This window comes from Aspergillus pseudodeflectus (assembly GCF_044049435.1).
Source record: "Aspergillus pseudodeflectus strain CBS 756.74 chromosome Unknown BJX68scaffold_10, whole genome shotgun sequence".
NCBI lineage: Eukaryota > Fungi > Ascomycota > Eurotiomycetes > Eurotiales > Aspergillaceae > Aspergillus > Aspergillus pseudodeflectus.
In genome coordinates, this window is record NW_027263786.1 from 520,931 (window position 1) to 548,889 (window position 27,959).

The 27,959-nt window shown below is 52.3% G+C and overlaps 12 protein-coding genes and 2 non-coding genes across 14 annotated transcripts; 6 read left to right on the forward strand and 8 right to left on the reverse strand.

The window, feature by feature from the left end:
• Positions 1-314: 314 nt before the first annotated feature.
• On the reverse strand, positions 315-1,358 carry BJX68DRAFT_253783 (endonuclease/exonuclease/phosphatase family protein; the record flags this gene model as incomplete). The annotated part of the gene is made up of 1 exon (XM_071042774.1): positions 315-1,358. One exon carries the CDS (start codon positions 1,356-1,358, stop codon positions 315-317), a length of 1,044 nt encoding a protein of 347 aa, XP_070901847.1.
• A 1,766-nt stretch (positions 1,359-3,124) lies between these two features.
• On the forward strand, positions 3,125-4,052 carry BJX68DRAFT_231697 (uncharacterized protein). Its single transcript, XM_071039380.1, has one exon. It carries the CDS (start codon positions 3,583-3,585, stop codon positions 3,889-3,891), a length of 309 nt encoding a protein of 102 aa, XP_070901848.1. The 5' UTR covers positions 3,125-3,582; the 3' UTR covers positions 3,892-4,052.
• BJX68DRAFT_231698 (uncharacterized protein) lies at positions 4,035-4,671 on the forward strand. The gene has a single exon (XM_071039381.1). The coding sequence runs from the start codon at positions 4,271-4,273 to the stop codon at positions 4,571-4,573; it is 303 nt and encodes a 100-aa protein (XP_070901849.1). The 5' UTR covers positions 4,035-4,270; the 3' UTR covers positions 4,574-4,671.
• A 160-nt stretch (positions 4,672-4,831) lies between these two features.
• On the reverse strand, positions 4,832-5,235 carry BJX68DRAFT_23588 (uncharacterized protein). Its single transcript, XM_071039934.1, has one exon. The coding sequence runs from the start codon at positions 5,089-5,091 to the stop codon at positions 4,873-4,875; it is 219 nt and encodes a 72-aa protein (XP_070901850.1). The 5' UTR covers positions 5,092-5,235; the 3' UTR covers positions 4,832-4,872.
• Positions 5,174-6,336, forward strand: nimX (cyclin-dependent serine/threonine-protein kinase CDC28; the record flags this gene model as incomplete). The annotated part of the gene is made up of 4 exons (XM_071047598.1): positions 5,174-5,210; positions 5,289-5,797; positions 5,848-6,011; positions 6,063-6,336. 4 exons carry the CDS (start codon positions 5,174-5,176, stop codon positions 6,322-6,324), a joined length of 972 nt encoding a protein of 323 aa, XP_070901851.1. The 3' UTR covers positions 6,325-6,336.
• Positions 6,337-7,691: 1,355 nt separating this feature from the next.
• Positions 7,692-10,867, forward strand: BJX68DRAFT_23593 (calpain-like protein). The gene is made up of 7 exons (XM_071039940.1): positions 7,692-8,289; positions 8,355-8,541; positions 8,589-8,853; positions 8,906-9,166; positions 9,213-9,318; positions 9,368-9,559; positions 9,607-10,867. The coding sequence occupies exons 1-7, from the start codon at positions 7,849-7,851 to the stop codon at positions 10,672-10,674; spliced, it is 2,520 nt and encodes an 839-aa protein (XP_070901852.1). The 5' UTR covers positions 7,692-7,848; the 3' UTR covers positions 10,675-10,867.
• A 113-nt stretch (positions 10,868-10,980) lies between these two features.
• On the forward strand, positions 10,981-12,811 carry BJX68DRAFT_231703 (uncharacterized protein). Its single transcript, XM_071039382.1, has 2 exons — positions 10,981-11,257; positions 11,307-12,811. The coding sequence occupies exons 1-2, from the start codon at positions 11,061-11,063 to the stop codon at positions 12,661-12,663; spliced, it is 1,554 nt and encodes a 517-aa protein (XP_070901853.1). The 5' UTR covers positions 10,981-11,060; the 3' UTR covers positions 12,664-12,811.
• Positions 12,812-12,873: 62 nt separating this feature from the next.
• BJX68DRAFT_t50 lies at positions 12,874-12,946 on the reverse strand. The gene has a single exon. It is a non-coding gene; the product is annotated as a tRNA-Thr (tRNA).
• Positions 12,947-13,543: 597 nt separating this feature from the next.
• On the forward strand, positions 13,544-13,614 carry BJX68DRAFT_t46. Its single transcript has one exon. It is a non-coding gene; the product is annotated as a tRNA-Gly (tRNA).
• A 136-nt stretch (positions 13,615-13,750) lies between these two features.
• BJX68DRAFT_231708 (transcription factor domain-containing protein) lies at positions 13,751-17,468 on the reverse strand. The gene is made up of 7 exons (XM_071039383.1): positions 17,140-17,468; positions 16,996-17,078; positions 15,638-16,830; positions 15,458-15,590; positions 15,184-15,408; positions 14,982-15,137; positions 13,751-14,935 (listed from the first exon to the last, which is right to left on the reverse strand). The coding sequence occupies exons 1-7, from the start codon at positions 17,224-17,226 to the stop codon at positions 13,936-13,938; spliced, it is 2,877 nt and encodes a 958-aa protein (XP_070901854.1). The 5' UTR covers positions 17,227-17,468; the 3' UTR covers positions 13,751-13,935.
• A 625-nt stretch (positions 17,469-18,093) lies between these two features.
• On the reverse strand, positions 18,094-19,550 carry BJX68DRAFT_231712 (lactoylglutathione lyase GLO1). Its single transcript, XM_071039384.1, has 5 exons — positions 19,430-19,550; positions 19,280-19,336; positions 19,184-19,219; positions 18,414-19,127; positions 18,094-18,358 (listed from the first exon to the last, which is right to left on the reverse strand). Exons 1-5 carry the CDS (start codon positions 19,506-19,508, stop codon positions 18,183-18,185), a joined length of 1,062 nt encoding a protein of 353 aa, XP_070901855.1. The 5' UTR covers positions 19,509-19,550; the 3' UTR covers positions 18,094-18,182.
• Positions 19,551-19,752: 202 nt separating this feature from the next.
• BJX68DRAFT_253788 (TauD/TfdA dioxygenase family protein) lies at positions 19,753-21,139 on the reverse strand (the record flags this gene model as incomplete). The annotated part of the gene is made up of 7 exons (XM_071042775.1): positions 19,753-20,121; positions 20,180-20,251; positions 20,298-20,398; positions 20,458-20,576; positions 20,630-20,688; positions 20,748-20,822; positions 20,891-21,139. The coding sequence occupies 7 exons, from the start codon at positions 21,137-21,139 to the stop codon at positions 19,753-19,755; spliced, it is 1,044 nt and encodes a 347-aa protein (XP_070901856.1).
• A 642-nt stretch (positions 21,140-21,781) lies between these two features.
• BJX68DRAFT_274170 (MFS transporter) lies at positions 21,782-23,476 on the reverse strand (the record flags this gene model as incomplete). The annotated part of the gene is made up of 3 exons (XM_071047599.1): positions 21,782-22,865; positions 22,921-23,162; positions 23,219-23,476. The coding sequence occupies 3 exons, from the start codon at positions 23,474-23,476 to the stop codon at positions 21,782-21,784; spliced, it is 1,584 nt and encodes a 527-aa protein (XP_070901857.1).
• Positions 23,477-24,248: 772 nt separating this feature from the next.
• On the reverse strand, positions 24,249-27,642 carry BJX68DRAFT_274171 (pyridoxal phosphate-dependent decarboxylase family protein; the record flags this gene model as incomplete). Its single annotated transcript, XM_071047600.1, has 8 exons — positions 24,249-24,843; positions 24,899-25,188; positions 25,235-25,789; positions 25,848-25,956; positions 26,014-26,569; positions 26,623-26,970; positions 27,041-27,422; positions 27,493-27,642. The coding sequence occupies 8 exons, from the start codon at positions 27,640-27,642 to the stop codon at positions 24,249-24,251; spliced, it is 2,985 nt and encodes a 994-aa protein (XP_070901858.1).
• Between the last annotated feature and the right edge of the window lie 317 nt (positions 27,643-27,959).

The following is a 27,959-nucleotide window of genomic DNA, read 5'->3' on the forward strand; positions in this document are numbered from 1 at the left end:
ATCGCAGAGGCTCGTGGATAGCCCAGAGAGATGGCATAGAAAGTAGTAAGAGCAGAGGTCGAAGTGACGCGGAGATGTCCCACAGTGGAGGCAGGCTATTCCATTCCTGGCAATCTACCCTGCGCGCCCGCCGCCCCAGGTCGTGGCTTGCTAAACTACGTAAAAGATCTCTTCTTCTTGTTAACAACGGGGCATATACCTCACTGGGGCTACTAATCTCCCAGACACCGCGACAACCAGATTCCCATCTCTGGTCCAACAACAATGCCTCGTTCCCATTGTCTCTCGCCTCACTCTCCAAATCTGAGCCTACACTATAGCTGTCCCCTCTCAACCCGGTCCGAAACCTCAAACTCGGCTCTAACACCCAAGTGATCCGTAACCCACGGCTTCTCAAATCCTAGCCCGAGTATAGTCTTCGCTTCCGCCTCCCCATCAACAAGAATGTCGCCTCCAAACCTCTCGAACCTGAGAACTTTCACCCAACCGCAGAAATAAACCTTATCCATTCGCGAACACCCGAACCTCTCACGTAGTGCCGTCGCGGCTTGCTGGCCCCATGTGTATGCCTCGTCTGTATCCTCTTTCCCGCCGAGTTCAAGGAAGGCATCTTTGAGATTGTTGTCGTCGTCGACGTGGAGCGTTCGGTCGAAGGGTTGGATTGCGTTGAAGTCGCCTGCTGTTATGGCTGCGGTTAGGCTGGTGTCATGCATATAGCCTGTGATAAGCTTCATCTGCGGAATTCGGAAAGGGGGGTCGAGGGCCATGGATTCGAGGTGTGTATTGCAAAGCCGGATCTTTTTCCCACTGATACAAACATCGACGAAGAATGCGTCGCGGTCCATGCGTGTTGCGGCATAATGTACCCTAAACGCCGATGATATGGAGAGCCGAGCATCGATTAGTGTCGTCGTGCCGTAGTGCCCTGTCGCCCAGGCACTATGGTCGAGATCGGTGATGTGGAATCTATCCTGTATCCAGGATGTATTCGCGATGGTGGATAGGTCAGAGGAGGTACATTCCTGGAGGAAGATCACGACTGCTGTGCTTGCGGGGATGGAGCTTGTTAACTCGTTCAAGTGTGCTAAAGCGGGCTTCATGCGAGCTTCAGCGAACGGGAGCATGAAGTCGATGTTCCAGGTAAAAAGGGCGATGTTGTTGATGGTCTCATTGTCACTTCGTCCCACTCCAGCATCAGCGCCAGCGCTGGAGGAAGAGGGGACCTTGGGAGTCCAGGACAACGTGGATTTGTCAAAGGTGTAGTATGATTGCGGGTGAGCCTCATCTGCTTTCCATGGAACCGAGATTTTCCGCAGGGCGGCGGTTTCTTTCATGGCTTGGGCGAAGATGGCGTCCATGGTTAATTTGTGTTGGATGGTTCTGGCGGGTGAGAACGATAGTGCGGGGGCCGGGGATCTTTTCCAGACGGTTGGGCTTGAACTTAGTAAGAGACCACTCGATGAAAGGAAACGACGCGGGAAGTGAATTTGACGGGCTCTGTACAGAGTACAAAGCATGGAGTACTTTCAGTTGCGATTGATGAGGAAGCTCAGTTATAAGGATGGGCGAAAGTCGGTGCGGGGGCCTAATTGCAGGAGGTTGATGGGGCTGATCTCGGAGTCGGAGCATCGGACTCGAATGGTAAGCTTATTTCTGCTCCGCTACAGACGGTGGAGCCTATTATAACCAATCCTAGCACATACACGTATATTCGTATATTTCCGCTGCTACCCAGTTGCACCTTGCTAACCAATCAAGCCTATTATAGGCAATTCTGTTGTTGTCGGTAGGATGACGGCGTTGGAGTAGAATCCTGGCCACATATTTTTACACAATCGACAGATCATGCTGCATCGGGACAGATTGCTCCACGGGAGAGCATTGTCATCGTAAGAGGGATCAATCGTTGGCTCAGGCGTCTCTCTCAATAGAGAGTAGTCGCAGGTCAGTTTTTGCTCCATTTTTCACTCGTTTCATTCCATTCATTCACTTAAGCTATATCTGGACTGGTACACAAAGATACTAGATGAGTGAAGTGTCTGATTCAGTCACTCTACCAGTAACTAACCATGTGTCTCATATACTACAATACAGAAACGAATACTCAGCGTACCGTGTAACGGTTAGGGCAGAAGGGGGAGAAGTGAAGGAGGATTTTACCAATCCATATGAAGATATAGGCAGCAAGTGGTTTCAAGCTGGATCTGGCAGGCATTACCATGACACGTCCGACTTCTCTTCTCTGCCGCTCTCTTCTTCTCTATCCCATTCCCCTACCTTTTATTCTGGCAGCTTTGCTGAATTGTGGTGCTTCAGCCCCTGAATGCTTTCGCGAGTTTGCACAAAGCGGCTGGCTCCCCAATTTTGAGCTGATTTCTGCTGCTCATGGCAACAGCAACTTGAAGTGTTCAAGGTTGCACCTCGCCTACGCCATATTTCAATCTCAACAGAGCTCTCTCGAGCAACACAATTTACTATTGTCCTTGATTCGACCTGTTCTTGTTTGCCTTGAGATCCTGTACACACCATAAAACCCACTGTTAAACGCCAGTATGAAGCTCAAATTTAGATTCTCATCTGCCTTTCGTCGATGATGCTGAATCAGCTACCGGTAGACGAAAGGCAGATGAGAATCAGCTACCGGTAGAGGTTCTACGCCTCATCTTTCATCCTGTAAGCTCTCCTGCCACCTGACGCGGGCGATGCTAACCCCAAGCGCTCCCTAGATACCTGAATCGAGAGACCGTGCAAACCTTGCCCGCGTGACGAAGCGTATGCACCGAGAACTCGTACCGCTGCTGTACGAAACGATCACCGTCGCCGTGGAAGACAAAAGCCTACACAAGATAGACTGGCCGTCGACCAAAACACGTTTCCTAGAGGACGGATCAAAGGATGTCCTCAACTGCCTTCAGTTCACCAGGGATCTGTCTCTCGATGCTCCTATTGTTCACCGAGTGCTTTTTAGATGCTACAACGGCCTTTATCCGCGTTCTCTCGATTTCAACGGTTCAGTCAGCCACAGCTACAACGAGAACAAGAATCAGAGCACTCATGACAAGTTTATGAAGATACTCGCCAGGAATCTTGGCAAAATCCAGGCTCACATTGCTAGGGATTCCCTGCAGTCCTTCTCGTACGTACACTGCTGTCTATCCTATGATAATATGTTAAATTAGATTAGTTGGAATCTCGGTTGCTGCGTGCCAACCCAACTACTCGGTGCTACCGGATACCTGTCCTCCTACCATAAGGGTATTCAAAGCCTATCTTTGGTAACAGATAGGACGTGTAAGAATGCAATCGAACCCGACGGGCTTTTCCAACTCACACAACTGCGCTCCCTCTCGTGGAAATGTTTCATCTCCGTAGGACGGTGATATCCTTTTTAAAACATTAGCGGCCAACTCGGATCACCTGCAGTTCCTAGAGCTGGACGCGCACGAAGCTCTTACTGAGCAGACTCATCTCAAGAGCTATACTGGTGATACCAATGATCCGAACGCGGCATTCACGATGACCCGCTTGTAACATTTATCACTGTCGTATATCTCGCTCCGATCCAGCTTGGGGTATGCCAGGATGACAACTGCTTTCTGCTTGGGGAACCTTCGGACATTAAAGCTACGCAACTGTGAATATGTCCTTGATTTTCTGGAGAACTTGGTCCGGGTCGGCCACAACCTAAAGCTCCGCTCATTTGAGATTGTCTACAGACGGGATCAGACAAAGGAAGATTTCCTCTTCGCGTTCTTGGCGACTTTCAAAGGTCTTGAGGAGGCTTACATTACAGAAGTTCCCCTTGACTATCTCTCGCAAGCACATAGCACTGTTCTCAATCCTGGCTCACAGAAGTTCTCTGAAACATCTCATCAGCGACGAGCCGGTTAGGACACCTTCGTCCAGGGAGGCAGTGGAACACGAAATCGAACACTCAACCCTGCTTGGATTCATTTTTCGCCTGGAGTCCCTGAAATGTTTGGCCATACACAGACACCCTTCGTTTGTGGTAGGGCCCACACTCAAGCGTACTCTTTTTTTTTTTTTTTTTTGCGAACGCTAGACTAACCCATGTTAGAAAGCGGCACTAAGACATCGAACCGGTGATGAGCCCATCGAGTTTCTACACTTTCGAATCCACGGCATCGGACGCCGACCAGAGACCTCAACGCGGAACTCCTGGGCGTTCACAATCACTCCAACGATAGCCTGAAGGAGAACGATGAATGGGGACCTATAGTCTCGATGAAAAAGCCGCTGAGTTTGCAGAATGGGCATTCGGCCCAATTGGATTTCCAAAGCTGGCGGCCATCGCTTATGGGGACTTCAGCATGGTGAACGTTTCAAATGGAGTCAGGTGCGCTTATGTCGAAGTTCTTTCATGACTGGTAGGCCGGGTACATCCCCGCCAGATCGGCCATACCAAGTTTTGAGTCCATCAGAGTTTCGAGCTGTCTTAGATCAGATTGAGGGGGCGAATGAAATGCTGAGTGCTTGCCAGACTGAGCATGTCCAATCGCCATGGGAAGATGCAAAGGCAAGGAGGGAGGTCGCGGCCAATTATACTAAGTGACGAGACAATAGTGTTGACGGGAGAGAAGCTCAAGTTAAATAGTTAGCCAGCATAGCCTTTGACAGCCGCGAGAAATTGCTTCCATTCTTCAAACCCGTGCCTTCGTGTAGCTCAGCTAAAATTGGATGCGTTGTCTGATCCCAAGTCAGGTGCCAAGCCGCTACGACGCGCTGACCGCCTACCCAAAACGCGCTGGTTTTGTTTATCTTTGTTGACCGCCTTGGTTCCCCCACCAGATGAAAAAGATCCCAGGCGGTTCACAAATCGCCGACTTGACCGACACAGGTAAGTAAATTCAGCTATCGTCGGAACTTGCGAGCCCTTGATTGGGAATTGGTGCCTCCCCCTTGCTGGCTCGTTGGATAACCCCCTGTCCGACCCTGCAGCGCCCGAAGCCCCCCCTTCCCCGTGATTGTTGTCCTTGCTCGCTGTCTCCGGGCAACCTCACGGTTGTCATTGTCACCGTGCAGCCTGACTTGTGTCCTGCACCCCACGCCTTGTGGACTCAGCTGCCACATTCATTTCATCCAATTTCCACCCAGATCGGAAATTCCATCGTCGCATCTATTTTTGAGGCTGCATTGGTCATTGATGGCTACCATGGAGAATTACCAGAAGATCGAGAAGATCGGGGAGGGTACGTGCTCACAGCCTCAGTGCCCGTTGTCTTGATACCCCTGAATTGACATTCATCCTAACTCTGTTCTACGCGTAGGAACCTACGGTGTTGTCTACAAGGCCCGCGAGCTCACCCACCCGAACCGTATCGTCGCCCTGAAGAAGATCCGACTCGAGGCCGAAGACGAAGGCGTTCCCAGCACTGCTATTCGCGAAATATCCCTGCTCAAGGAAATGAATGACCCCAACATCGTCAAGCTCTTCAACATCGTGCATGCCGATGGACACAAACTCTACCTCGTTTTCGAATTCCTCGATCTCGACCTCAAGAAGTACATGGAGGCACTGCCGGTCAGCGAGGGTGGACGAGGAAAGGCTTTACCAGACGGTTCTTCTCTCAGCAAGAACCTCGGATTGGGCGAGGCGATGGTCAAAAAGTTTATGGCACAATTGGTCGAGGGCATCCGTTATTGTCACAGTCACAGGATTCTGCATCGTGACCTCAAGCCACAAAACTTGTTGATTGACCGTGACGGCAATCTCAAGCTCGCAGATTTCGGATTGGCTAGGGCCTTCGGTGTCCCTCTGCGAACCTACACTCACGAGGTACATGGTCAGGTCCTGCATTGGCAGATAATCGCTAACTCCGCGTGCAGGTCGTGACGCTCTGGTACCGTTCCCCTGAGATTCTTCTCGGTGGCCGCCAGTACTCGACTGGTGTCGACATGTGGTCTTGCGGTGCTATCTTTGCTGAAATGTGCACCCGCAAACCTCTCTTCCCCGGAGACTCCGAGATCGACGAGATCTTCAAGATCTTTCGGTAAGCGTCCGTCCATCTCGTATTTTCAGAGACATTCTAATGTAGTCACAGACTTCTAGGCACACCAGATGAGACCATCTGGCCCGGTGTCACCTCGTTCCCTGACTTCAAGCCCACCTTCCCTAGGTGGAAGCGAGAGGAGTCACATAACCTGGTTCCCGGTCTTGACGAGGACGGCCTCGACCTTTTGGAGGCCTTGCTCGAGTACGACCCGGCCCGGCGAATCTCGGCCAAGCAGGCTTGCATGCATCCCTATTTCCAGCACGGCAGCTCGTACTACTCCGGGCGCACACGCCGAAATGGGATTCACTGATTCGACGACTGATGAGATTCTCGTTTACATGTAATCTACGCACGTATACCATGGCTGGGCAGGGGTCGGCCCGGGATCCTGGGAGGTGGTAAGACGGGCCATGCTTTCGCTCTGGCCGATACCAGTCTGACATCTTGGTCCTGGTCTTGGGTTACACATTGTCTTGCCTTTACTTCTTGTATTTCTTTTGTCCATGGCGTTTGTTTCGGAGTGATCTGGCAGGAAAGACTAGGTTACGGATATTCTACTGCATTGTTCTTTTTTCTTATTACCGTACATATCCACATCTGATTCGACTGCTGTAAACCGAGTAAACGCAGGGGAAATGAAGACAGGATGACGATATGCATGGAAAGCAGCCAGTCGCACTGCCAAAAGGCATTCTTTTTTTACCTTCAGCACGTGTGACCTGGATCCGCTTCCGCTGGTCCACTCCGCAACGGTCTCCGCTAGTTTCCACTCTTCGCGACCTCAGCACTATCGCGGTCCCCCATACTTCAAGATACGATGCTGAAGCACTGCCCGCTCTTGGCCAGATCCGTGACTCTAACGCTCCTTCGACCAGTTTACAAAGTTTTCTGGAATTAACGGCTCGGGCAACGCCGATGCGTCGCTCGTCTGTCGGAGATTATTGGTGGGAAGGCGCGATTTCAGCCCTGCCAGACCGTCCAAGGCGACCAGGCCTCAGCTCGACACAGCCTCAGGCTAACGATCTTTGGCCTAAATCTTCACAAATACTGCGCTAGCCATGCACGCTTAACGAGAAATTAAAAGAATGGAAACCTTGGTCCGCCTGGGAACCACTCAGCACGTAGCTTCGACCAGTCATCGCACCCCTGCTCTGGAATTCCAGCGCTGAACGGCTCGTATCGACTTCTCGAGGCTCACGGTCAAGGAGCTCTTCTTGTCTTCCAATGCAGTCCTACGCTGATCGACTCCTGCAATGCAACGCGCCCCCAATGGGACAGAACCCAAGGCGCAGAGTTTTGGCCCCCTTATCGTCCGAGACATCTTCACGAAGAAGCAGCCCGTCAGCAAGAACGGTTATTTTCGTAATCGACGGCTGATGTCGAAAAGGTGTTCGTGCATTATTAATGGTGAGTCGTGACTGCGTTGGGGCTATTTTTTCCATCCGTGCTCAGCCCCGGCTGATCAGTGCGTCTCTTTCCCAGCCGGACATGGGACTCTTTCGTTCAAGCATCGTCTGCATCTGAAACGCCTAGCGACCTTCCGGTCGGTGCTGTCAGGACCTTGTCGAGAGCCCAGAACCCAGTACTGTATGCCGATTGGTCGAGCGCATTTCGCGTTCTTGAGAAGATCGCTTGTCTCCAAGAACTTTTTTTGCTCAGCCGCCATAGCGGGCATGCGGGGCTGGGTGCAGAAGCGCAACGGGCGATAACGCCTATATAGGACGAGTTTCGCAGCCTTACAGGCCACAATTTTTTCTTCTCGTGCCTTCACCTCTTTCCATACTGTACCACAAGCATACCTTTCTTCCCCTCTCCATCCTAATACTTCACTTCCATGGCGACATTAGACCCCGAGGATGATTACGCCGACATGGTCTATACCCCACCCCTTTCATCGCGCTCTGGTAGCAGAATGCGCAGACCCAGACAGGCTCCGCAGGAGAACCTGAGACAATTCTGGGACCAATTTAGTTCCAAATTCCCCGGGAAGATTTACACTGTTCTCCCCGACAACCCGTATGCCCGTTCCAAGGCAGCGAGGAATTCCAAAGGGATCGTCAAGGGACAGGATGCGGGGAAATCCTATGAGCAGGCCAAGAAGGAGTGCGTCCGAGCAGTCGATCGCATTGCGAACGAATGCCGACGACTGAACCAGAAATACTCGGACCCCCACTTTGACATTGAGATGGACTTGAAGTCCGGGCGGAGGAATTGCCTCGACGGGCTCGATGCGGAGAATGATGCGATGCGCCCGAGAGGCGTGAAGCGGGTGACTGTGAGTGGCTTGCAAACACTTGGCGCACCACAGGACAGCTTTTACTGACCACGCGACTCGTACAGGAAATTTTTGAAAATCCTCAATTCTATGTTAACGGGCCGACCGCTTCGGATGTGCGCCAAGGTCGAGATGGAGATTGCTGGTTCATGGCTGCGCTTTGTACAATGGGTAATAAGGAGGGCTTGATAGATAAGATCTGTGTCCGTCGTGATGAACAGGTCGGAGTCTATGGTTTCGTCTTTTACAGAGGTATGTGCGCGCTACTTCTAGATGGTCGGCTGTTCTAACTCGCTCAGATGGCGACTGGCAGCAATGCATTGTGGACGACAAACTTTACCTACGCGCCGCCGACTATGACGAGTCGGTTGACGAGCGTCCCATTTGGGATGACATTAACCGAAGCGACACCGAGGAGGAGTACCGCAAGGTCTGGCAGACAGGCTCCCGCGCTCTATACTTTGCTCAGTGTGTGGATGAGAATGAGACCTGGCTGCCCCTCCTGGAGAAGGCGTATGCCAAGGCGCACGGTGATTACTCTGCGATTGAGGGTGGCTTTGTTGGGTAGGTCGTCGCTTGCTACAACATATGGGTGAAACTCGCTAACTGCTAGTAGTGAGGCGATTGAGGACCTAACTGGCGGTGTAACGACGGATGTTCTCACGAGCAACATCTTGGACAAAGATAGGTTCTGGAAGGAGGAGCTTATGCAAGTTAACAAGGAGTTCCTCTTCGGTTGCGGCACCGGTCTCTACTCGAACTGGCTTTCGCCAAAGTACCGTGGGCCTCCGAGAGACAGGAAGGGTATTTCTGAGAACCATTCCTACTCAATCATGGATGCCAAGGAGATTGACGGAGTACGCCTGCTGAAGCTAAGGTATGGTCACCCATGGGTACCGCAAGAACTCTGCTCACACTATCAGAAACCCTTGGGGAAAGAAAGAATGGAGTGGCGCCTGGAGCGACGGGTCCGAACAGTGGACACCTCAGTGGATGGAGAAATTGAACCATAAGTTCGGAAACGATGGGGTATGCATCTGTTCCATATCGAGTTGAGGAAAATATCTAACGCGAGCAGTTCTTCTGGATATCGTACGATGACCTGCTTAAGAAGTATCAGCACTTTGACCGCACCCGTCTCTTTGGGCCTGAGTGGACCGTCACGCAACAGTGGACAAGCTTGACCGTTCCCTGGTCTGCAGACTACCACACCAGCAAGTTCCGGTTGAACATAACTAAACCGGGTCCTGTTATCTTGGTTGTATCTCAGGTCGGTAAACTCATAGCTCCCGTCTAAACTTAGTTAACATCGCGTAGCTGGACACACGCTACTTCAAGGGCCTCATTGGAGAATACGACTTCGTCCTCAAGTTCCGTCTCCAAAAGGAGGGCGAGGATAGCCATGACTACATCGTGCGAAGCAACAACAATTCCCTCATCTCCCGCTCCACCAACGCAGAAGTTGATCTTGAACCCGGCTCCTACCACATCCTAATGAAGATCACCGCTTATCGATGCCCGAACACCGAATCCACCGAAGATGCGGTCATCCGCCTTGCCCCAACCCGACGAGAGAAGCTGGTCCAGATCGGCCTCTCATATGATCTCGCGCATGCCAAGGGCATCGTCGTCGAAGGCGAAGCCGAAAAGGCTGAGCGCGAGGAGCGGGAAGCCCGCCGGAGAGAAGCGGAGCGGAAGAAACTTCGCGAGGAGACCAAGAAGAGGCTCCAACGGGAGTGGATCCGCGATCAAAAGGTCATGGCTCGCAGACAAAGAGCAGAGGAGAGGCTCGCAGCGAAAGCCGTAAAAGCCACAAAGGTCCAGACAAACGGCCGACACTCCGAACACGAAGCCGACCACATCCTCGCCGACGATCCTGTAGAATCTCCATCGGACATCGAAGGCCAAGAGAACGGCATTGTCGCCAAGCACACCAAGAACGGCTCAATCCCGAGCATCAAGTTCGACGAGAGCCACATGGTCGACCACCACGCCTCGCGCGACACATACTCGGTCCGATCGACCCGCCACCGCTCAACGCACTCTCTCCGCCGGCTCCGCCGCCACACTTATAACCGAGACTCCGAGTTCCTCGAGGGCTTCGAGTTCGACTCGGACATTGACATGCCTCCAGAGGTCCCGGTGCCAAGGGCCAGCAGTTCGCGGACCTCATTCAGCGACGATCTCGACAGCAAGACGACGGACCCGTGGAATGCGGTGTGTGTCGTTGGGCTGCGCGTTTACTCCAAGGATGAGATGCTCTCCGTTGAGGTTGTTCGTCCTGTTCCGGAGGATGAGACCGAGGCGGCGCTCGATATGGATGATCCGGCTTTGAGCGCGACGTCTGAGAAGGGCTCGCGGCTTATGTCGATGCAATTTGAGTGAACGTGAACATGCGCATGAACAGAAACGTCAAGCACTATCTATATTTCGAGTCTGTTGAGCGGGCTATATACTGTTTGTTACTGTGTCTTTTCTGGCGTTTCAAAATGCGTAATTAGCGTCGCACTCTACTCACTAATTTGGTAATACAATCTCATATCTCAATCTTTCATTCCTTCCACTCGCTTGTATATATTTCCTTATTTCCTTCTGAGCATCCTTATCAGTAACCTCACCTTGAATAATGCACTGTGCAGAGCAATGCGCCCTCAACAGCAATGCGATCCCAATATGGTTTAGCGTAGTCCGTCCCTCACATCTCTCTCCCGTCACCTTATGTTTATCTCCGTCCTCTTCTTCAAACTACTCAAGTTCAACACAATGACGCCATGCGCGTCAATATCTCAATGCACGTATCTCTAGCATTACATTCACATCCAAATGGCGTCTATATCTCGGCAACAAACCGGTTCTCCCGGCTCCTCCGACCGCGGTTTCACCAGCTACGGACCGTGAGATTCGTGTCCAATCGTGTCCACGGCGTCTACAATGTCCCGGTTGGGAGTAATGGACATGTATCATTGAGGTATGTCTTCTTGAAACCTTGATTGGAACGATGAATGCTGACCTTGAAGCGTGGTCCATCCCAAACTCGCACCATCACACCCGGGGAATGTAATCATCCATCTTCCATCCGGGCCGCTGTTCCAGAGTGCACGCCTTGAAGGCGCGGGACTATCTTCTCCTTCTCTCGGGAGAAATCGAGGTGAACCTGTCAATACGTCGCACGGCGTCGGCCACACCACTTCCGCCCGCGCACTGGCGGACATGACATCCTCAACTGTGGTTACAATCAACTACCGACTCGGCGAACTCACCGTACCCGAGGACTCGCCCCGTCGCCATTCTGATAGCAGTGATACAGACCTCAGGAAGGTCACCTACAGATACCCAACACCCGTCCATGACACCTTGACAGGCCTCGACTGGATCCTAGAAACCCTCCAACCAAACCGTCTCGGCGTCGTGGGCACACACATAGGAGGCTCGTTAGCATTGATGCTAGCGCTCACAGAACCGCGATACATCCATGCCGTGGCGGCCCTAGAACCAGTCTGCGACTGGACGTCTCTCGATGAATTCTGTACCTCGTCGGGTGCAAGCGCCGGCTCCAGTTTCACCGTGAACCATCGAAAGAAACCGCACCACGCTCCAAGCGACCTTGTCCCCCTCCTCGAAGCCCGCGAACGCTTCTTCGCGAACCCAGGGCGCTACTTCGACTCGTTCGCATCACCGATCCTCTTCCTCCGCTCTGCCGGGAAGGACGTGCCCAAGGCGTGGCCAAGGTACCTCACGGGCCCGGAGTATCCGATTCCGCTCCTTTCGAAGGAGTCCGAGGACTCGCTGGATGGGGAAGTTGAGTTGTGGGATGCGTACCTGCCTGAGGATAGTGATGGTGGCTACGAGAGTGCGGAGACGTCGTCGACCGCCGATGGAAAAGAGCAACCTCTTGTGCGTCGCCGCAAGACGCTCGCGAGGTGGCCTCCCTACGGCCTGGATTACGGAACTAGCGGGCCTCGTCAGGCGTGGAGCCGAGAGCCGGTCCAAAAGCTTGAGATTACTTTACCCTGGGTTCGTGTTTTTACCAAGGAGAGTCTTTACAGCGAAGGGGTCACTTCAGCATTAGAAGATACCGAACCGAGACAGGCCGACGAGACTGCATCCCAGAAACCGTCCTCCCGACGAAGGAGAAACCAGAACGCCACGGTGCTTACCCGCCAAGCGAACGAGATGGTAGACGTTATGCGTCGCGCGTGCTTCTGGGGGAGGGAATCCGGTTTCGCGAATGAGAGGGTTTCACTGGTTTCGCTTGAGTCGTTGGCTCGTAGTGGACTTGGGGAATCCAGTCCTTCAGCATCTGATGAGATGATGGCTTCCCGTGTTGGGGAGTGGCTCGTCGATGCGCTTAATGCTACATCAGGTGATGGATGATAATAACAATTGATTCTCTCCATTCCTCTATTTATTCCCTCATGTCCCTCTCATTTTCAAGCTGATAATTCAACCGTACAACATACGCATGGTAGCTGCTAGCAAACCCCAAACAAGTCCCATCTACCCATCATAAAAACCACCCACCGAACAACCCCGACCACAAAAAAATAATGAGGAACAAGAAAGAGATCAAAAGGCAAAAAGAAATGCTCCCATGCGGATTTGAACCGCAGACCTCGTGATTACTAGTCACGCGCTCTACCAACTGAGCTATGAGAGCTGGTTGGTTGAAAAATGCTGGGGCTATTTGCATTATGGCTGGCATGGCTGGTGTGTGGGTTTTTTTCAGTGGGCTCGGCCGGGTTCGGTTACGGTTTCCACAAGATGAGAGGCGCGAGAAGTCGACGGACCGGAGGAGTACAAGCGGCGAAAGTTACGGGTTTATGCTGGAAAGAGGATACGTTACATTTAGGATACTCGCATGGTATCTACTAGAGACCTTAATGAACCAAAAGTCGCAGCAAGTTATCATCAACTACACAGATTATGTTGTGGTTGTTGCTTTTGTTTTCGGACTTCAGCATACCGAAATATATATCTATCACCTCTCAATTCAAGACTTTGAAGTCCACGGCTTCCTTGCTAAGAAAACCTCGCAAAGCACATGAACTGCTTTACACTGAGTGAATTTGCTTATTACCTTTCTAAGTCTCGGTCAGCTCTATTCATAACTACTACAATCCAACGGGCTAATTAATTCCCCGAAGACGAAAGATATGTAGATGTAGATGAGCGTCCCAATAAATGGGAAGAACAAACGCGAAGCAGTATAACATTAGCATATAGTATTAGATAAATTGAACTATTTCAACCAATAGCATCATTGGTCTAGTGGTAGAATTCGTCGTTGCCATCGACGAGGCCCGTGTTCGATTCACGGATGATGCAAAGTTTTTTTTTTTTTTGTATTCTTTGTGCTGGGGCGATTGAGTTGTGGAGCCCACCCCCTTTTTTTTTTCCTTTTCTTGCCCAGATCTACTGGCTGAGAGGACTGATTGACTAACTGCAAGAAGGCAATGTAGTGTTCCAATATCTAGCAAGAGCCCCGAGCAGGCATCCTGGGAACCATGAAGGTTGAATGAGGTTGTCAACCTAAGCGAGACCAAGAAACTCCTTTATCTATCTCTATACGCCGTCGTCTAGATGCCAACCATGAACAAGAAGCTCCTGCATACCTAGTACCATCATAATCCATTTCAACAGTCCCATCTACAACGAAGACCCAAACGCCGCCACATTCGAGTTTACATTCCCAGTTCCCTCCGAGGAATCCCACCAGGGGTCTATATCTGCCAAACTTGGCAATCCCACATCCACATCATCGATATCTGCATCAATAGAGTTACCCGCAGTAGCTCCAGGACCATTCACCCGCGGAATCCCTGGCATCCCGGGTACATGTACACCGGCAGACCCTGTAGGCTCGGTAATGTTATCGGGGAGAAGACCAAGTTCCGAGTCGCGGATCCAGGAGTCGATGTCGTTTTGTTGGGCGTGCGTTAGGGGATTTGTGTTTTGGGGAATGTGAATGTCTTGACCGGTTCCATGTTGGGAAGGGTTGAGGTCGTGGTCCGGTGGTGAGAATGTGCGTGGAGGGGACGTGGAGACGGGGAAAGATGATGTCGTGTTTGTACGTCCATGAGGTCTGTTATGACTGGGAGGTGTAAGGCGTGTCTTTTTGCGGGTGGCGGATGGATCGCGCATGGAGCTCGCCGTGTCTCTCGCAGCGGGTTGTAATTGTGGTGGACGGTGGCTACTCATCTGGCGCTTCATAGCACCAGACCGCTGCATGCGCGCTTGCCAGCGTCGCTGCAGACTAACCAGGAAATCGCGAGTACGTTTCGCATTCTCAAACGACTGCCCGAGGTCGTCAAGAGCGCGGAAGCAGAGATTTAGGTACGCGACCATCTCCGTCCTACTATCTCCAAGCTCGAGGCCAGTTCTGCTGGAGAGCGGGGTGGTAGAGATGGTGACGTAGAGGAGGATCAAAGCCGCGCTGAAGATCATTGAGACGACCTGGTTGTTCATGCGGCGGAAGGTGTAGTGTTTTTCGTAAATGTGGAGGATTCGCGCGATGGCGATGGAGGATTCGATGCACATTTTGCGCGCGTGGTGGTAGCCTGGGCCTTGCCGGGGACTGCGGGGTTGGATGTAGCTTTTTGAGACCCAGGGGCGATGGGTGAAGATTACGATCTGGTGGTATTGGAGGCTAGTTTTGTTAGTTAGTAGATTACTGGGAGATGTGGTGCACCTACTGTAGCATGAGGAGGTGAGGCAATCGGGGTGTCACGTCGTCCGCGAGGTTGATGTCGAGGATGGAGGGGAGGTTGGCTTTCCAGGCAAATAGGTCATCAGTGACTCGATGGCAGAACCTCTGGAGTTCATGACGTGGTATATCAGAGCATCCATACCTGGAGCTGTTAGTTCAGTACATCTAATACGGGAGGCGAATCATACAGTACGTGGCCGAGCGGAGAGATAATCTCCCACAGTACGGCAAACTGCCTGCTTATGAGCTCATTCGGGTTCCTCAACGCACCGCCGAACGCTTCTTGGTTCGTGGAAAGCCCGTAGGGGCGCCATGTCTCCTCTTTGCCGATCACCAAGCCCGATGCAGGTTTGGGCACGGTGATATCGCCAGCATTCATCCGGAAGGGCCGGCCTAAGTAGAAGCCCCAGAAACTGGATTATGTTAGACACACTATAGTCATTACGGGATATGGGTACTCACTGATCCGCAGCGTAACTCCCCCAAAACGCTATCCGCCGGACATCGGCCTCGAACGCACTCATATCTCCTCTCTCAACGTATGGTGTCATATCCAGATGCAGACCAAGATCGAAGGCCAGCCGCATTGACATTCCTAGGCCCATCAGTAGTGCATATAACATGTACTTGCACAAGACATACCGCTATAAAGCCAGCCACGCGCATCACGATTCGACGCTCCTTCATGGCAGCTCAAAATGACGAGTGCCTGCACGGTGGCAACACAGGGCGAGTCCAGCTCAATCTCCAGCAGCGCCTTTGCTCTGTCCGCAAAGAACTCGGATAGCGATTTTGGAAAGGTGATAAAGGTAGGGTGGTACCGCGCTTCGAATGCACTTCCGATAGCGCACATGGCGTTGGTAAGGACTTCGGAGTAGAACGGCGTATCGTCGAATTCGTCCCTCCATTTCGATCGAGCGGTCATGTACATCTCTTTGTCGACGACGTAGGTGCTGGGGTTCTGCCACGTAAAGAACAGCTCTAGAAGGTGGTCTTCAAGTGCCTGGTCCACCGGCTGTCCGACGCGCAGGTGGTTCAGTATATCCTGTCCATCATGACGCACGGTTCGTGCATCGGGACGCTGGCGCTGCTGCGTCGCAGAGACATCCACGAGGTTAAGGTTAGACGTCGCACCAAAGAATCGCAGATGCCCATCGCCCGCGATTTTCAGCGTTCCTATTCGATGGGAGATCTGTTCAATGACGTCCTTTTCTGCTTCGTCTTCTTCGCCGCTGTCGCTGTCCTCTTCTCTGTCAATGCGTGCTTGTTCGAGGAGAGCCCCTGGCTGCTGCGCCATGTCTTGAGATAGTTGAAGGCTGTCGGGAGTATAGTTCTCGGGAGATGTGTTGTTGTATCCCCCATTCATGTTCACATACAGCGAGTCGAGACTTTCAGCGGTCGGAAGCGCAAATTCCCAACTCGTCTGAGGTAACGGGAACCCGAAGGGACTCAGCGAGTCCTGGTGATTGTTCATAGCTGGCGCAGTATTCTGATTCGGCAGGATCCCCTGCGATGGGAGTGGCGCTTCGGACGATTGCTCAAGTGTGGGCTGCACCTTGAGAGCGGAAACAGGATGCGGATGCTGATTTTGTTGCGGTTCCGGTGCTGGTACTGATGGTTGAGCTGGCGCCGGTTGCAGATCGAGCTTCTGAGATACTGGAGAACCCTTCGTCTTCGCTACCCCCCGCGGTATCTGCAGTGTGTCGAGCACCCGGTTGATCCCGGATTCGTCCTCGGGCTTCATCGGGGGCGGCTCCAGGCCTTGATCGTAGATGAATTGAACAAGCTGGTCAATTCGAGCGGAGAACAGCTCTGTTGCTGCGCGGAGCGAAACTCTGAGGGGAACAATCAGCTTCTATAAAATGGTCGGTTGCAGTTGCTCCCCAGGATTAGAAAATGCCCCGCAGCAGCCACGGTCGCTGAAGACAGTGGGATACTATCCGACAACTGGTCGAACCAACCAGAATTGCCGCGGAGAAAAAGAGGTGCGCCAGACGTACTTCCGTTTATCGTCCCCATGCTGGTACTTGCAGTGTTTCCCCTTCCTTTCGCAGTTGTTGCAATTCGGAGAAGCGCCGTCGCACTGAGATCCGACAAATTTAGTCAGCTTTACATCCCAAGGCAGGGAGAAGAAAGAAACATGCCCTGATCTTGCTCTCGCGACAAGGAACACAAGCCGTCGTGACGTGCTTCCTAGGAGGCCGCTTCGGCTTTTCCGACTCGGGCTGCATGGCGAGTCGATTTCACTGGTGGGTGGCCTGGCTCGGAGTTTGAACAAAAGCAAAGCAAAGCAAGACGAAGAAATGCAATCAGCCAAAATCAACCGAGCACTGACTGAAAGCGAGCGTGTCCGAGTCAAAATTCATGGGGATGACAATGACGACGACGACGGTGTTGGCGGAGGGGCCTAAGGGCGGGGGAGGGACATGGTTTTTTTTATGGGGAAGACGGAATAAATATAGAATTAGAAGCCGAGTCGGCAGTGAGATTGATGCCTCGAGGGAAAAAGAAGAATCGAAGATCGGACCGGGACCTCTTGAGACCTGGTGCTTCACCAGGGGAATCTTACCCCAGGCATCAAAGGTTCCACTGCGGTGGCCAATTGGAGGCTATTCCACGCCTCGAAAGTTTTGAACAGGGCAATAACCCCCGCATCTGCTGTCACCTGACAAAGTCGTGTGTTCGATGGAATGCTTCGAAATGGAATTCTCGGCGGGGGTTGTTCAGCCCTGGATTGTTCATGGGATGAAGTTGGGGAAGAGATCTAGCCTAGACCCTTCTTTCCCGTCCCCAACTTTGAGACCCCAGATTGCTTCTCCGGACATTGTGATTTTAAAGATTGTTACGAAACTTTGAGGAATAGATACCATGTGCCGTCGTGACAATTCACCGTCTTTAGAAATCAGAATCACCCAATTTGTGAGAAGGCCTGCAGGGCGACTAAGCAATCAAGCGTTCCAGGCCTCGCCTCGAGCAAAGTAACGCCAATTAGAGACAGGCCATGCCGCGAGTTTTCTTCAGATTGTGACCTTGCTTACGTCATAGGTGTGATCTGCTCGGAGGTTGTCCGAGACGCTGAGATGCCAGCGGTTGTTCTGTTTTCTAGAATGAATAGACCCAGTGGATTCGTGTAGATATTGCCAGATAAAGTAGATATATTAACTGCATTTTTGTTCAGACAGCATGTCTACCAGTTGCTGGTACGCTTCAGCGCTTCGTTCTGGATCACCTCAATCCAGTAGCCATCGGGATCAAGGACGAAGGCGACGTTCTTCATGCGGCCGTCGGTCAGGCGCTTCTTCCAGTTCACATTTAGTGACTCGAAGCGCTCACAAGCTGCATTTAGGTCGTCGACAGAGATGCCTAGTGGAAATTAGATTCCATGCATGGAAAGCGAAGATATAAAAGGTTCACTCACAAATATGCCCGAAGCCCTGCGGCTCAGCGTTGCCGTCATGGTAGACCTTTCCTTCCTGCTTCTCCGTGCCGTAGTTCCACGTCAACTCGACAATACCCTCCCACTCGGCGACAGGGTTTCTCGCATTCACAAGGGCCTTGGGGTTGGAAGCGGGGTACGCCAAGAAGTAGAGGTTAAACCCAGCATCCTTGTTCTCAATCGTCCGGACAAGAGTCATCCCCATGACCTCCTGGTAGTACTTCAGGCTAACCTCCGCATCCTTCACGCGAAGCATAGTATGGTTAAGCCTGTACGAGCCCGGATCCGTCGAATCCGCCTTGATCGCCTCATCCTGGCGCTTGATGATCTCAACCCAGTAGCCATCGGGATCCTTGACGAACGCAATGTGCTTCATGCGGCCCTCGGTGAGTTTCTTCTGGAAGGCGTACCCGGCGTCCTCGAGCCTCTGGCACGCGACTTCGATGTTATCGACGGAAATGGCGATGTGGCCGAAGCCGCGGTGGGGTTCCTCGTTGCCGTTAGCGATGGTGTAGTTGGGGTCGCTCTCTGTGCCGTGGTTGTGGGTGAGTTCGAGGACGCCGTGGCGGTCTGTCCAGTGGCGGTCGCCCTGCAGGGACTCGGGGCCGGTGTATGCGAGGAAGTAGAGGGAGAATTTGTTTTCGGGGAAGTCGAGCTGTTGGATTTGGTTTAGGCCGAGGAATTTGTAGAATTCGACTAAAGATTCTCTGTTAGTTTTGGAGGTTCCCTTTGGCGTTGTCTCAAAAACTTACCCGATCGCTTTGGGTCCTTCACCCGAAGCATGGTGTCTATTCCGTAGAAATGCCATTATTAGTCGATTCCCGATAACCACAAATGCGGATACTAACGGTTAAGCTTATACTTGGACGTATCGGTCGCCATGGTCGCGAGAGATCTGCTTGTACCTGTCGCGACGTGTCAGCCATTTGCTCGCAGCTCCAGAGGAGCTGAGGTGGAGACCCGAGACATCAAAACACAAATGTCCAGTGGAAACGAACCTGGTAGGACAGAAAATCTGGGGTTGAGGACCCTGAGGAAGGAGGCAGGGATAGAAAAGGGAGCGCGCTTTCCGAACATGGAGAGGAGGGGTAAGGAAGCAAATTATATTAGTGAGCAGTGTCGTAAGTGTGAGGAGAGTCGCAGAAAAAGGTGGGGTTCCTCCAACTGCGCTATGACGCTATCTCCGAGCGCTCGAGGCGAGGCCATTCATTATGTTAGTAGAGTATTTTATCCACATTTATCAATCGTTTGGTCACGATTTCAGAGCATCATGATAGATACTCAAGACCACAAGTTCATTTCAATTGAGCGATTTATCGAATTAAAACCCGTCCAATCCCTGCTTAACAACAGCCCTCTCCGCTACCCCAGCAACACCAACAGCTTCGACAACCTTCGCAGCAGGATCGAAAAACGGCTTCTCCCCATAAACCGCCGTTCTCTTTCCCTCTCGTTCCTCCGTGTTATACCCACCGGGAATAGCACGGTGCGCAACGACGCGATTATCCCAGAACGCAACACTCCCGGCCTCCCAGTGCCACCGCACACTCAGATCATCCGCCGAGTGCAGATGGTCGCGCAGGAAGTTGAGAGTGTGTAGCGCTTCGTGGCCTTTGAGCTCGGCGATGTGGATTACGAAGGCGGGGTTGTAGAAGAGGGCCTTTGCGCCTGTTACGGGGTGGGTTCGGACCTGCATTTGTTAGAGGAAGGGATCTGGGCTGATTGGTGGTGGGGAGAGGGGGGTATACAAGTGGGTGTTCCCTTCGAACGGGGAGTCTGAATGTTGTTGCACCTCCGTTGACCGAGTTGATGAAGACGTGCTGGTCATGTTTAGCCTGATTCTCGCCATGTGACGGAGTGTCATACCTCGGAGCTATGCACCGCATGGAGCCCCTGGAATGTTTCCTGAAAGGTAGGGCTCAGCTTGTCGAAAAGTGCAGTCTGACTGGCGAAGATCGTATCGCCCCCTAGATCAAAGTAAGTCAGTGTGCGAATCCTCGTTCCACGCGCGCAACGCATTCCATACCATATTCAGGCGTCTTGACCATCCGGAGCATCGTATACGACGGCGGATTAACCTCGAAGGAGTGGTCGGAGTGGAATTCCGCAAAGGCACTGCTCGTATGTTCAAACGAGCGAATGTCACTGCCAGCAGTCAGTCTTCTGAAGCACGTCGGACATACCAGGCAATGGCTTACCCTCCACGGCCGAGAATCGTTACATGGCGGGGATCCACCTGGTTAGGATCTCGATCTTGCTAGACGCATATCAGTACACACTATCGTCATCAGCTCAAGCAAGGCCATGAAAACATACAATCCCATAATGCTTAGTGAGTTCATGCTGCCCCTCAAGCGTGAGATCCTGGTCTCGAAAGAAGACGACGCCCCTCTAATTTATGATGTTAGCCTCAGTCATCAACCGTTACCCAGCTCATATAAAGGATAACCATATCATACCTCAGCAATCAACAAAGCCAATTCATCCTTCTGCTTCTCATCTAGCTTGCTAAGCTGGATCCCCTGCAGCTCGGTCCCGATATACGGGGTCAAATGCTTGACCTTCGTCGCCGCTGACAGGAGAGCCTTCTTTTCGGGGTCCGCGAAGAGCGCGCGATCCTTTGGGGGTTCAATCTCTTGGAGTGGAGGGTCGATGGGTTTGTAGGCGAAGACCTTCTCTGTGAGGCCTGTGTGTGCTCCAACAACCATTTTGATGTATAGTGAAGTTTTAAGACGATCAACGGCTTTGAGACAGGCAGGGATATGCTGGAACTCTCTTCAAACCCCCAGCGAACGACCTTTTATGTCGACAGAGGAGAGTGATTACAAACCATCTGACAGACCCCTCTTTCCTTATCCTCGAGACACGCGCCGCGAGAGCACGAGATTCCCACATCTATGGCGTTATCCAAGACAATTGGAGAAACAAACCCTAGATCAGAATCAAGGTTTGACGACACGATCTCAAACCAATAAGATGTGTCTGTTATGAAGGTTACCCAATGCTGAAGGAGCTCTTATGGCAGGACTACTAAAATCCTTCGTTGACAATCGAGGCCTCCAGTTTAAAGTGCAGGGCGCTCTGAAGAACGCCTCTCTCTGCCTTAGTATCTTGAATTTACATCGCGCGCAGGCAACAATACAAATCTAACTAAGCCAGGCCCATATAACACTAATCTTATACGCTGACACTCGAGATAGCACACAATATAAGTCTACGTCTCAGGAATCCAGATCGTATACTGGAACTTGATATACAAGTCCTCAGAATCGCACAAACCCTTTAAACCTCCACCTCATCACCACAAACCCAGTCATTCCCTTCCTATCTACAAGACAACCCCTACAGAACTAAACACTCCTCCGCCCCCGACTCTCGAACGGCAATAACAAACTCGTAACAATCAACGCCCCATAAAGCCCCGCACAGATAAACAGCGGTACAGTGGTACGCACATCCGCATAACTCCCGACAAGAACACCCACAATGCCACCAATACGATTCACAACAACACAAAGCCCGTACCCCGTCGCACGATGCGCCGAGGGCAGAATCTCCGGCGTATACGCATAGATAGTCCCGTAGTAGATATTCGAGGCTGCCGAGATCGCGGCCGAGACGCCGACGTTCTGAGCGGGCGTCTTGATCTGCGTGTATCCGAACTGCAGGGCTGTTGTAACTGCTGCCCCGAGAGCGAGGGTGCGGCGGCGGCCGAAGAAGCGGAGCTCGACGAGGGCTGCTGCGATGATGGGGCCGGCGAGTCCGGCCACTTGGTTTATGGCGTAGTTGCGCCAGGTCGTGTAGTTGGAGTTGTCACCCGTGTCTGCGCCGCGCGATTGCAGGTAGTATGGTAAGAAGACGCTGTAGAGCGGGGACACTGTCCCGATGAAGAGCCAGTTGATGATTATCATTGTGGTCGAGTAGGCTAGGCGCTTTGTGCTGAAGAGGCCAGTGAAGTGGGAGCGGAGGCGGAGGGCTGACCAGACAGATTGCTCGGTGTGCTGAACGCGGCCTTGGCTGGTTAGATCGGACAGTGTGAGGGTTAGAGGACGATTATAGCGCTCGGAGAGGTTGAGAAGGATGGTATAGAGCTCCTCGTCGCGGTTCTGGCTCGCGAGCCATTTGGGCGTTTCTTTCATGCGGATTGCTACGAGGCGGAGGATGCTGAGGACGAGGACCAGTCCGCCACAGGTGAAGTGGAGGTAGCGCCAGCCCATGTTGTCGGCGCGTGTGCATTCGGCGGCTGTTAGCGACGGGTCGCAGCTGAAGTTGCTCATAAAGGCCCAGGCGAGCAGGCCGGTGATTGTGTAGCCGACGGCCCACCAGACAGCGAGGAAGGTGACGAGCCAGGCGTGGCTGACTGGGAGGAACTCGAGGAAGTTTGTAGCATCAAGGACATAATTTCCTCCAGCGCCTGCGGAGTAGATGGCGACCCTAGTTGCTTTTATCAGCACATCAACAAGCGTAAAAAGTTCGGGTTGGGACTAACATGGCTGCAAAGGAAATGTAGTTCGGCATGCCGCCAGCGATGAGGACAAACGCAGCACACAGAAACAGACTCGAGTTAAACGCCAGTTTGCGACCAATGACATCGGCAGAGAACCCCCAGACTGCAGCGCCAACAAGCAGACCGACCTGGGAAGCGAGAGCCACCCCTGCGACTTTTGCACTGGGGTTCCCAAACTCCTGCGTCACGGCTGGCTGCGCGATGGATTGGCAGACGACGAGGAGCTGCTAACATCAGAACATGATAGAGATATTTGATATTTGAGGGGGTATGGTTTTACCGAATCAACCGCATACCCAAAACCATTGAGAAAGAACAGTTTCCACTGGAACGGCGTCATCCCAATCTCGTCAATCGCCCCGTTGACCAGCGCCATCTTCCTAGCCAGCACCTCATCGACCGCAATCAACTCCTTCTGCAAACCCGTCACGGGCTCAGAGTCAGAGCCAGAGCTGTAGCCCGCCGCATTATTGCCATTGTTGAAATCGTCATCACTCTTCGACTCGCCGCCCTCACTGAAACCTTTAAAGGGTGACATCGTTTGTCGTGGGATAAGGGTAGATGATCAATCTCTCACCCCTGACAATAAACCCAGCGGGAACCGCGATTTAATTTATCTTGTTCAAAATCGATCAACTTGCGCAAAACTCGATCGGTCTCGCCGATAATGTCTCCGGCCCCCATTCCCCGGAAATGGCGAATTTGATGCTGGTGATGGAGTGACACGAAACGTGCTTTGTCTTGGCGATGAGGTGATATACTACCACACGTAACCCTGTCCAGCCCCGTCCGATCCTGCAGCTGATAAGCGGGATCTAATTAGCTTCCATGTGCGCCCTGCTCTGTGTGAATAAGCAAGAGGCGTTATGGCATCATAATCGGGTTTATTCTATTGGTGTTTGGTTGCTGGAAGCCAATGATAAAGGTACCAGGCTCGACGAGCCAGACCCTCGGGGATGGTCTCCAAAGAGCGAAGCGCGAAGTGCGGAACAGAGACAGGGCGATGGATACTTTACTGCGTCCATCCTCGCGGTGAACTTGTATCTTGGGTTCCTGTTAAGGTCGTGGCCTGAGCAGCAGGTGACATGTATAGAGTTTGTTGGAGACCTTATCATATTACTGGCATTGAGAGTGTCCTTCTTATAACAACTGTAATAATCTCACGGTATATATTTGAGGAGTATGGCATGTAATTTCTTAGCTTCTATAGAATTCTGGCCCCCGTATGTCACTAAAAGTTTAGCAGGGCAGTTATGCACTCTACGCTACTCAGCTCTTGCCCTACCCACTGTCCTCTTCCCAACACCGTCTCACTCACCAACACGAACCCCCTCCAAACTCCTAAACAACTCCCGCCACTGCTCACTCTCCTCGGCCCCCGTATCAAATGGATCCCTGTTGACACTCTCGGCATCAACAAGCACCTCTCCACCGCGCAGCAGAACGTCCCCCGCCGCAATCTCCGGCCCAAACCCCTCCAGACTCGCCGGCAGCAAATTCGGTCCACTTTCCTCGGCGCGCTTTAGATCGCGCCAGATCTTCACCTTGAATTTCTGGCCGGGCCGGAAGAAGAAGTCGGTTCGTGAATCGAGGTCGCTGATGCCCTGGTTGGCGCTTGGGAATGGTTGCATCGGTGCTTCGGGGATGGTTGTTAGGCAGAGGATTGCGCCGCGGGTGAGTTCGTCTTCGTCGAGGGGGGTGTCGAGAGTCAACTGGATGTTTGCGGCGCCGAGCTCGATGTTTGGGGATTTGAGGAGGACGTGTGAGATGTGGTGCTGGGAGCCGGAGCCGTAAAGATAAAAGGGCATGTATGTCGGTGGGTAGTCTGGTTCGCGGTTTCGGGCGTTTAGAGAGCGGTTTTTGATTATTTGGGTTATTGATGTGCTTATACTTGAGATGATGTTTCTAAGGGGGAGATGATTAGTATGTGTCAGAGTACACTGTAAAATGATCGACTCACCCATCTCCATCAACCAGGTTGCCCTGGAATGACGCCTCTCCATTATTGCTAACTTCATTCAACAACGCCTCAAGACACGTTTCCTGAGTGGTGTTGAGAAAGACAACACCTCGCGCTTTGGCCTTGATGTACGCGTCAAGCCCAGACTGGCTGAAACTGCCTTTGAGGATTAGCTGACGCCGGAAGCGAGCTTCCTGGAACCGGGGCCGATAGACGAAAAAGACGTCGGTCGTTCCCTGAATGTAAAAGCGATGGATATCAGGCTTGATGGAGTTGCGGTCACGGCACACCTTGGCAGGTCAGTACCATAGTGGATTGGAAGCTTAAAAGACCTACCTGGACTGCGTCCTCGACCACTGCCCGGAACCGTCCAACCAATTCATCAATTAGCTCATGCTCTGTCAGGAACGGACTCATGACCACGTTGCGCAAAACCATCAGGTTCTGTTTAGACCGCGCAATGCCCAGACGATCCATGAAAAGCTCTGCACAGGTTCCGTACTCTTCATGTTTGAACTCCGTGGATGTAAGGAAGAAGTCCTTCTTCGTCGGCTCATCGTTGGGCGTGCTGATGGAGAGTTCCTTGATTACGCGTGTCATCAGGTAGTTGGCTTCTTCAATATCATCGTTCAGGCGCCCGTCTTCGTACCGCCAGTTCAGGGCAAAGGCGTTGATATTCAGATCAGACCCCAGAGCACGCAGGAGGGTCATTGTGTGCATTGATGCGTCATTCGCGACAATCTCTTGGTTAGTCTTTGGTAGAATCTGCTCACGGATGAATCGTTTTTCGCCCTCAACGTCGCCTCCGTTTACCTCTGAGGGGAGGCGGTTTAGGGCGACGCAGATGAAGGAGTCCTCGCTCGTTGTCATTGCCGCCCAGTGTGCGGCCAGCTAAAGGTAGAGTTAGTTACTCAGCTCCTCATACAGATTTTGTTCGTATAGTGCTTACTCGAGTACATGTAAAGGTGGCTTCACTAAGAAGCGCCCCATACCCATCCTCGTCTAGACCGATACACTCGTTAGCCAGCCATGTCGCCATCGCTGCTGCACCGGGTTTGCTAGCTCCAAGTTAGTAACAACCTCTTCAGATTCGGTATGATCTCAGGCCAGCACACCTTCCTTCTACTCCATAGACCCCGATATTGGTCAACAATCCTCGGTTAATAACAGGACTCGTCCACGTCACAAGCGACCGCATCCGCTCATCGCGATACACAAGAGCTCCCGCAGGGTAAGGAATATACCCCGACTTATGCGGATCAATCGTAATCGAATCCGCAAACTTCAAAGCCAACAAATCCTCCTGCGTCTTGACCTTCAGCCCTAAATCCGGAACAAAGCCTCGATCATTCGTCAATATCCCCGCAAGCTGGTCTTCCTGCTTCCTCAGTTTTCGCGGAAGCATGGACGCAAAGTATCCGCCCCATGCGGCATCTGCGTGCACGAGGAAGGATAAGCCTCGCTTCTGGAAGCGCTTTCGAATTCGCAGGATCTCGCTTAGCCGGTCGACTGCTCCTTCTTCAGTCGAGCCGATTACGGCGACGACGGCGTACACGGCTTGTTCCTCGCGGAGACATTGCTCGAGCTTGCAGACGAGGTCGACGAGGTCGATTCTTGCTTCTGCGTCGACTCGGACTCCAATCATGTTTTCGGAGCCAATGCCGGCGATGGCTATATCTGGTTAACTCATATAGGCGATAGATATATTGTCAAAGGCCACTCACCACCCCCTTTAGGCCACGAGTAGTGTCGTGTGTTGGTGAGTAGATACCGACAAGGCTTCGCGATCTGAAAGGCGCTCTCGAGCTTCTCTTTGCCGGTCGTCTGGATGTTATACCTATCCAGCGCTTGCTCAATATACGTTGGCGAGACGCCATATTGAGCATATAACAATTTAGGCAGGTCAAGGACCGTTTCGGACCGGAGGTTCAACAGCTCCCACGTCGAGAGGTCCGCAAAGTTTTTCTCTGCCCCGTCGCACGTCTTGACTAGAAAGTCGTTCCTAGCGAACTGCAGTTGGCCTTCTGTGATCGCTCTATACAGCGATAGCGGGTAGAACTTCAGGTTGCGGGCTCAATTGCACACTCAGCCAACTGCTTTACACCATATAACCACTTCAAAAGCATACAGATTAGTACTCACCAACCCAAATCGACTCCAGATTAGCCACCGTCCCCCCACTAGTAACGTGCCCCCACCCTGTCGGGGAATCCTGCACGCCCTTCTGGTTATTATACCCCAGCAACTCGCACAGCTGCTCTCCAACGAGAATTTCCGCAGCGGTCGACAGCGGACTCGCTTCAATGGCCACATTGTTGGGATTGTAGAGCATCGTCATGAAGTATCCGAGCAGTGATACCATGCTCAGGTCCGTGCACATGTGCGCCTGGTACCGGGGCGACCAGAAAGGGACGGATTTCTCGCCCAAGAGTTTCGCGGCCCGCCCGATGACGGTTCGGAATTTCGTGGTGAGGCGCTGAAATTCTTTAGAGCTTTTCACTTCGGGTGGGATGAACTTTCTGTCCTGGGGTGGGGGGTGATGGTGTTAGTACGACGGTAGCTTTTTGTGTTGTCTTTGGAGGTAGGCTACGAACCGGCGGCTGTGGGAAGTAGGCCTTTCGAGCTTTCTCAAGCTCGTCAAGGATCGTTGCGATGTTGGCCTTGAATTCATCGAGATTCTCGGCTTCGGGCCCGATGAAGTACGAGCTTATCGCCTGGTGAGTGAGGTCGCCTTTGTCTGCCATGTTGATTTCTTTTTGAATGATCATTAGTATACTTTCCCATAAGCATAAATTATCTCAATTTGTGCTGAAACTTTGTAGGATTCGAAATAAAAAGGCCAGCTACCAGGATATATATGAGAATCCAAGGGGTCCTGGACAAGGTGCTTTTGCAGCGTGGCTAGCTGAGATCTGCCTAATCGCGGGGTGATGCATCTAGGGTAGCTTGGCCAGCATGCAAGGAGCGACGTGTAGCTGATTGTCCCAATTGTAGACGGGGTCAGAGGGTAAGAGCGTGACATTCGCGGATGAGCACCTTAACTCGTCCTGCAGTGCCTAGA

Coding starts and splice junctions, on each gene's coding strand:
- BJX68DRAFT_23588 (XM_071039934.1), bottom strand. CDS start 5,091: ATGTGGCAGCTGAGTCCACAAGGCGTGGGGTGCAGGACACAAGTCAGG.
- BJX68DRAFT_231712 (XM_071039384.1), bottom strand. CDS start 19,508: ATGTTCGGAAAGCGCGCTCCCTTTTCTATCCCTGCCTCCTTCCTCAGG. Junction 19,337..19,429: donor CAGATTTTCTGTCCTACCAG/GTTCGTTTCCAC, acceptor ACGTCGCGACAG/GTACAAGCAGATCTCTCGCG. Junction 19,128..19,183: donor GAAGGACCCAAAGCGATCGG/GTAAGTTTTTGA, acceptor GAGAATCTTTAG/TCGAATTCTACAAATTCCTC.
- BJX68DRAFT_231697 (XM_071039380.1), top strand. CDS start 3,583: ATGACAACTGCTTTCTGCTTGGGGAACCTTCGGACATTAAAGCTACGC.
- BJX68DRAFT_23593 (XM_071039940.1), top strand. CDS start 7,849: ATGGCGACATTAGACCCCGAGGATGATTACGCCGACATGGTCTATACC. Junction 9,319..9,367: donor ATAAGTTCGGAAACGATGGG/GTATGCATCTGT, acceptor TAACGCGAGCAG/TTCTTCTGGATATCGTACGA. Junction 9,560..9,606: donor TTATCTTGGTTGTATCTCAG/GTCGGTAAACTC, acceptor AACATCGCGTAG/CTGGACACACGCTACTTCAA.
- BJX68DRAFT_231708 (XM_071039383.1), bottom strand. CDS start 17,226: ATGCAGCCCGAGTCGGAAAAGCCGAAGCGGCCTCCTAGGAAGCACGTC. Junction 15,591..15,637: donor GCGTGGCTGGCTTTATAGCG/GTATGTCTTGTG, acceptor TGATGGGCCTAG/GAATGTCAATGCGGCTGGCC. Junction 14,936..14,981: donor CCTCACCTCCTCATGCTACA/GTAGGTGCACCA, acceptor TAACAAAACTAG/CCTCCAATACCACCAGATCG.
- BJX68DRAFT_231703 (XM_071039382.1), top strand. CDS start 11,061: ATGCGCGTCAATATCTCAATGCACGTATCTCTAGCATTACATTCACAT. Junction 11,258..11,306: donor AATGGACATGTATCATTGAG/GTATGTCTTCTT, acceptor CTGACCTTGAAG/CGTGGTCCATCCCAAACTCG.
- BJX68DRAFT_231698 (XM_071039381.1), top strand. CDS start 4,271: ATGGGCATTCGGCCCAATTGGATTTCCAAAGCTGGCGGCCATCGCTTA.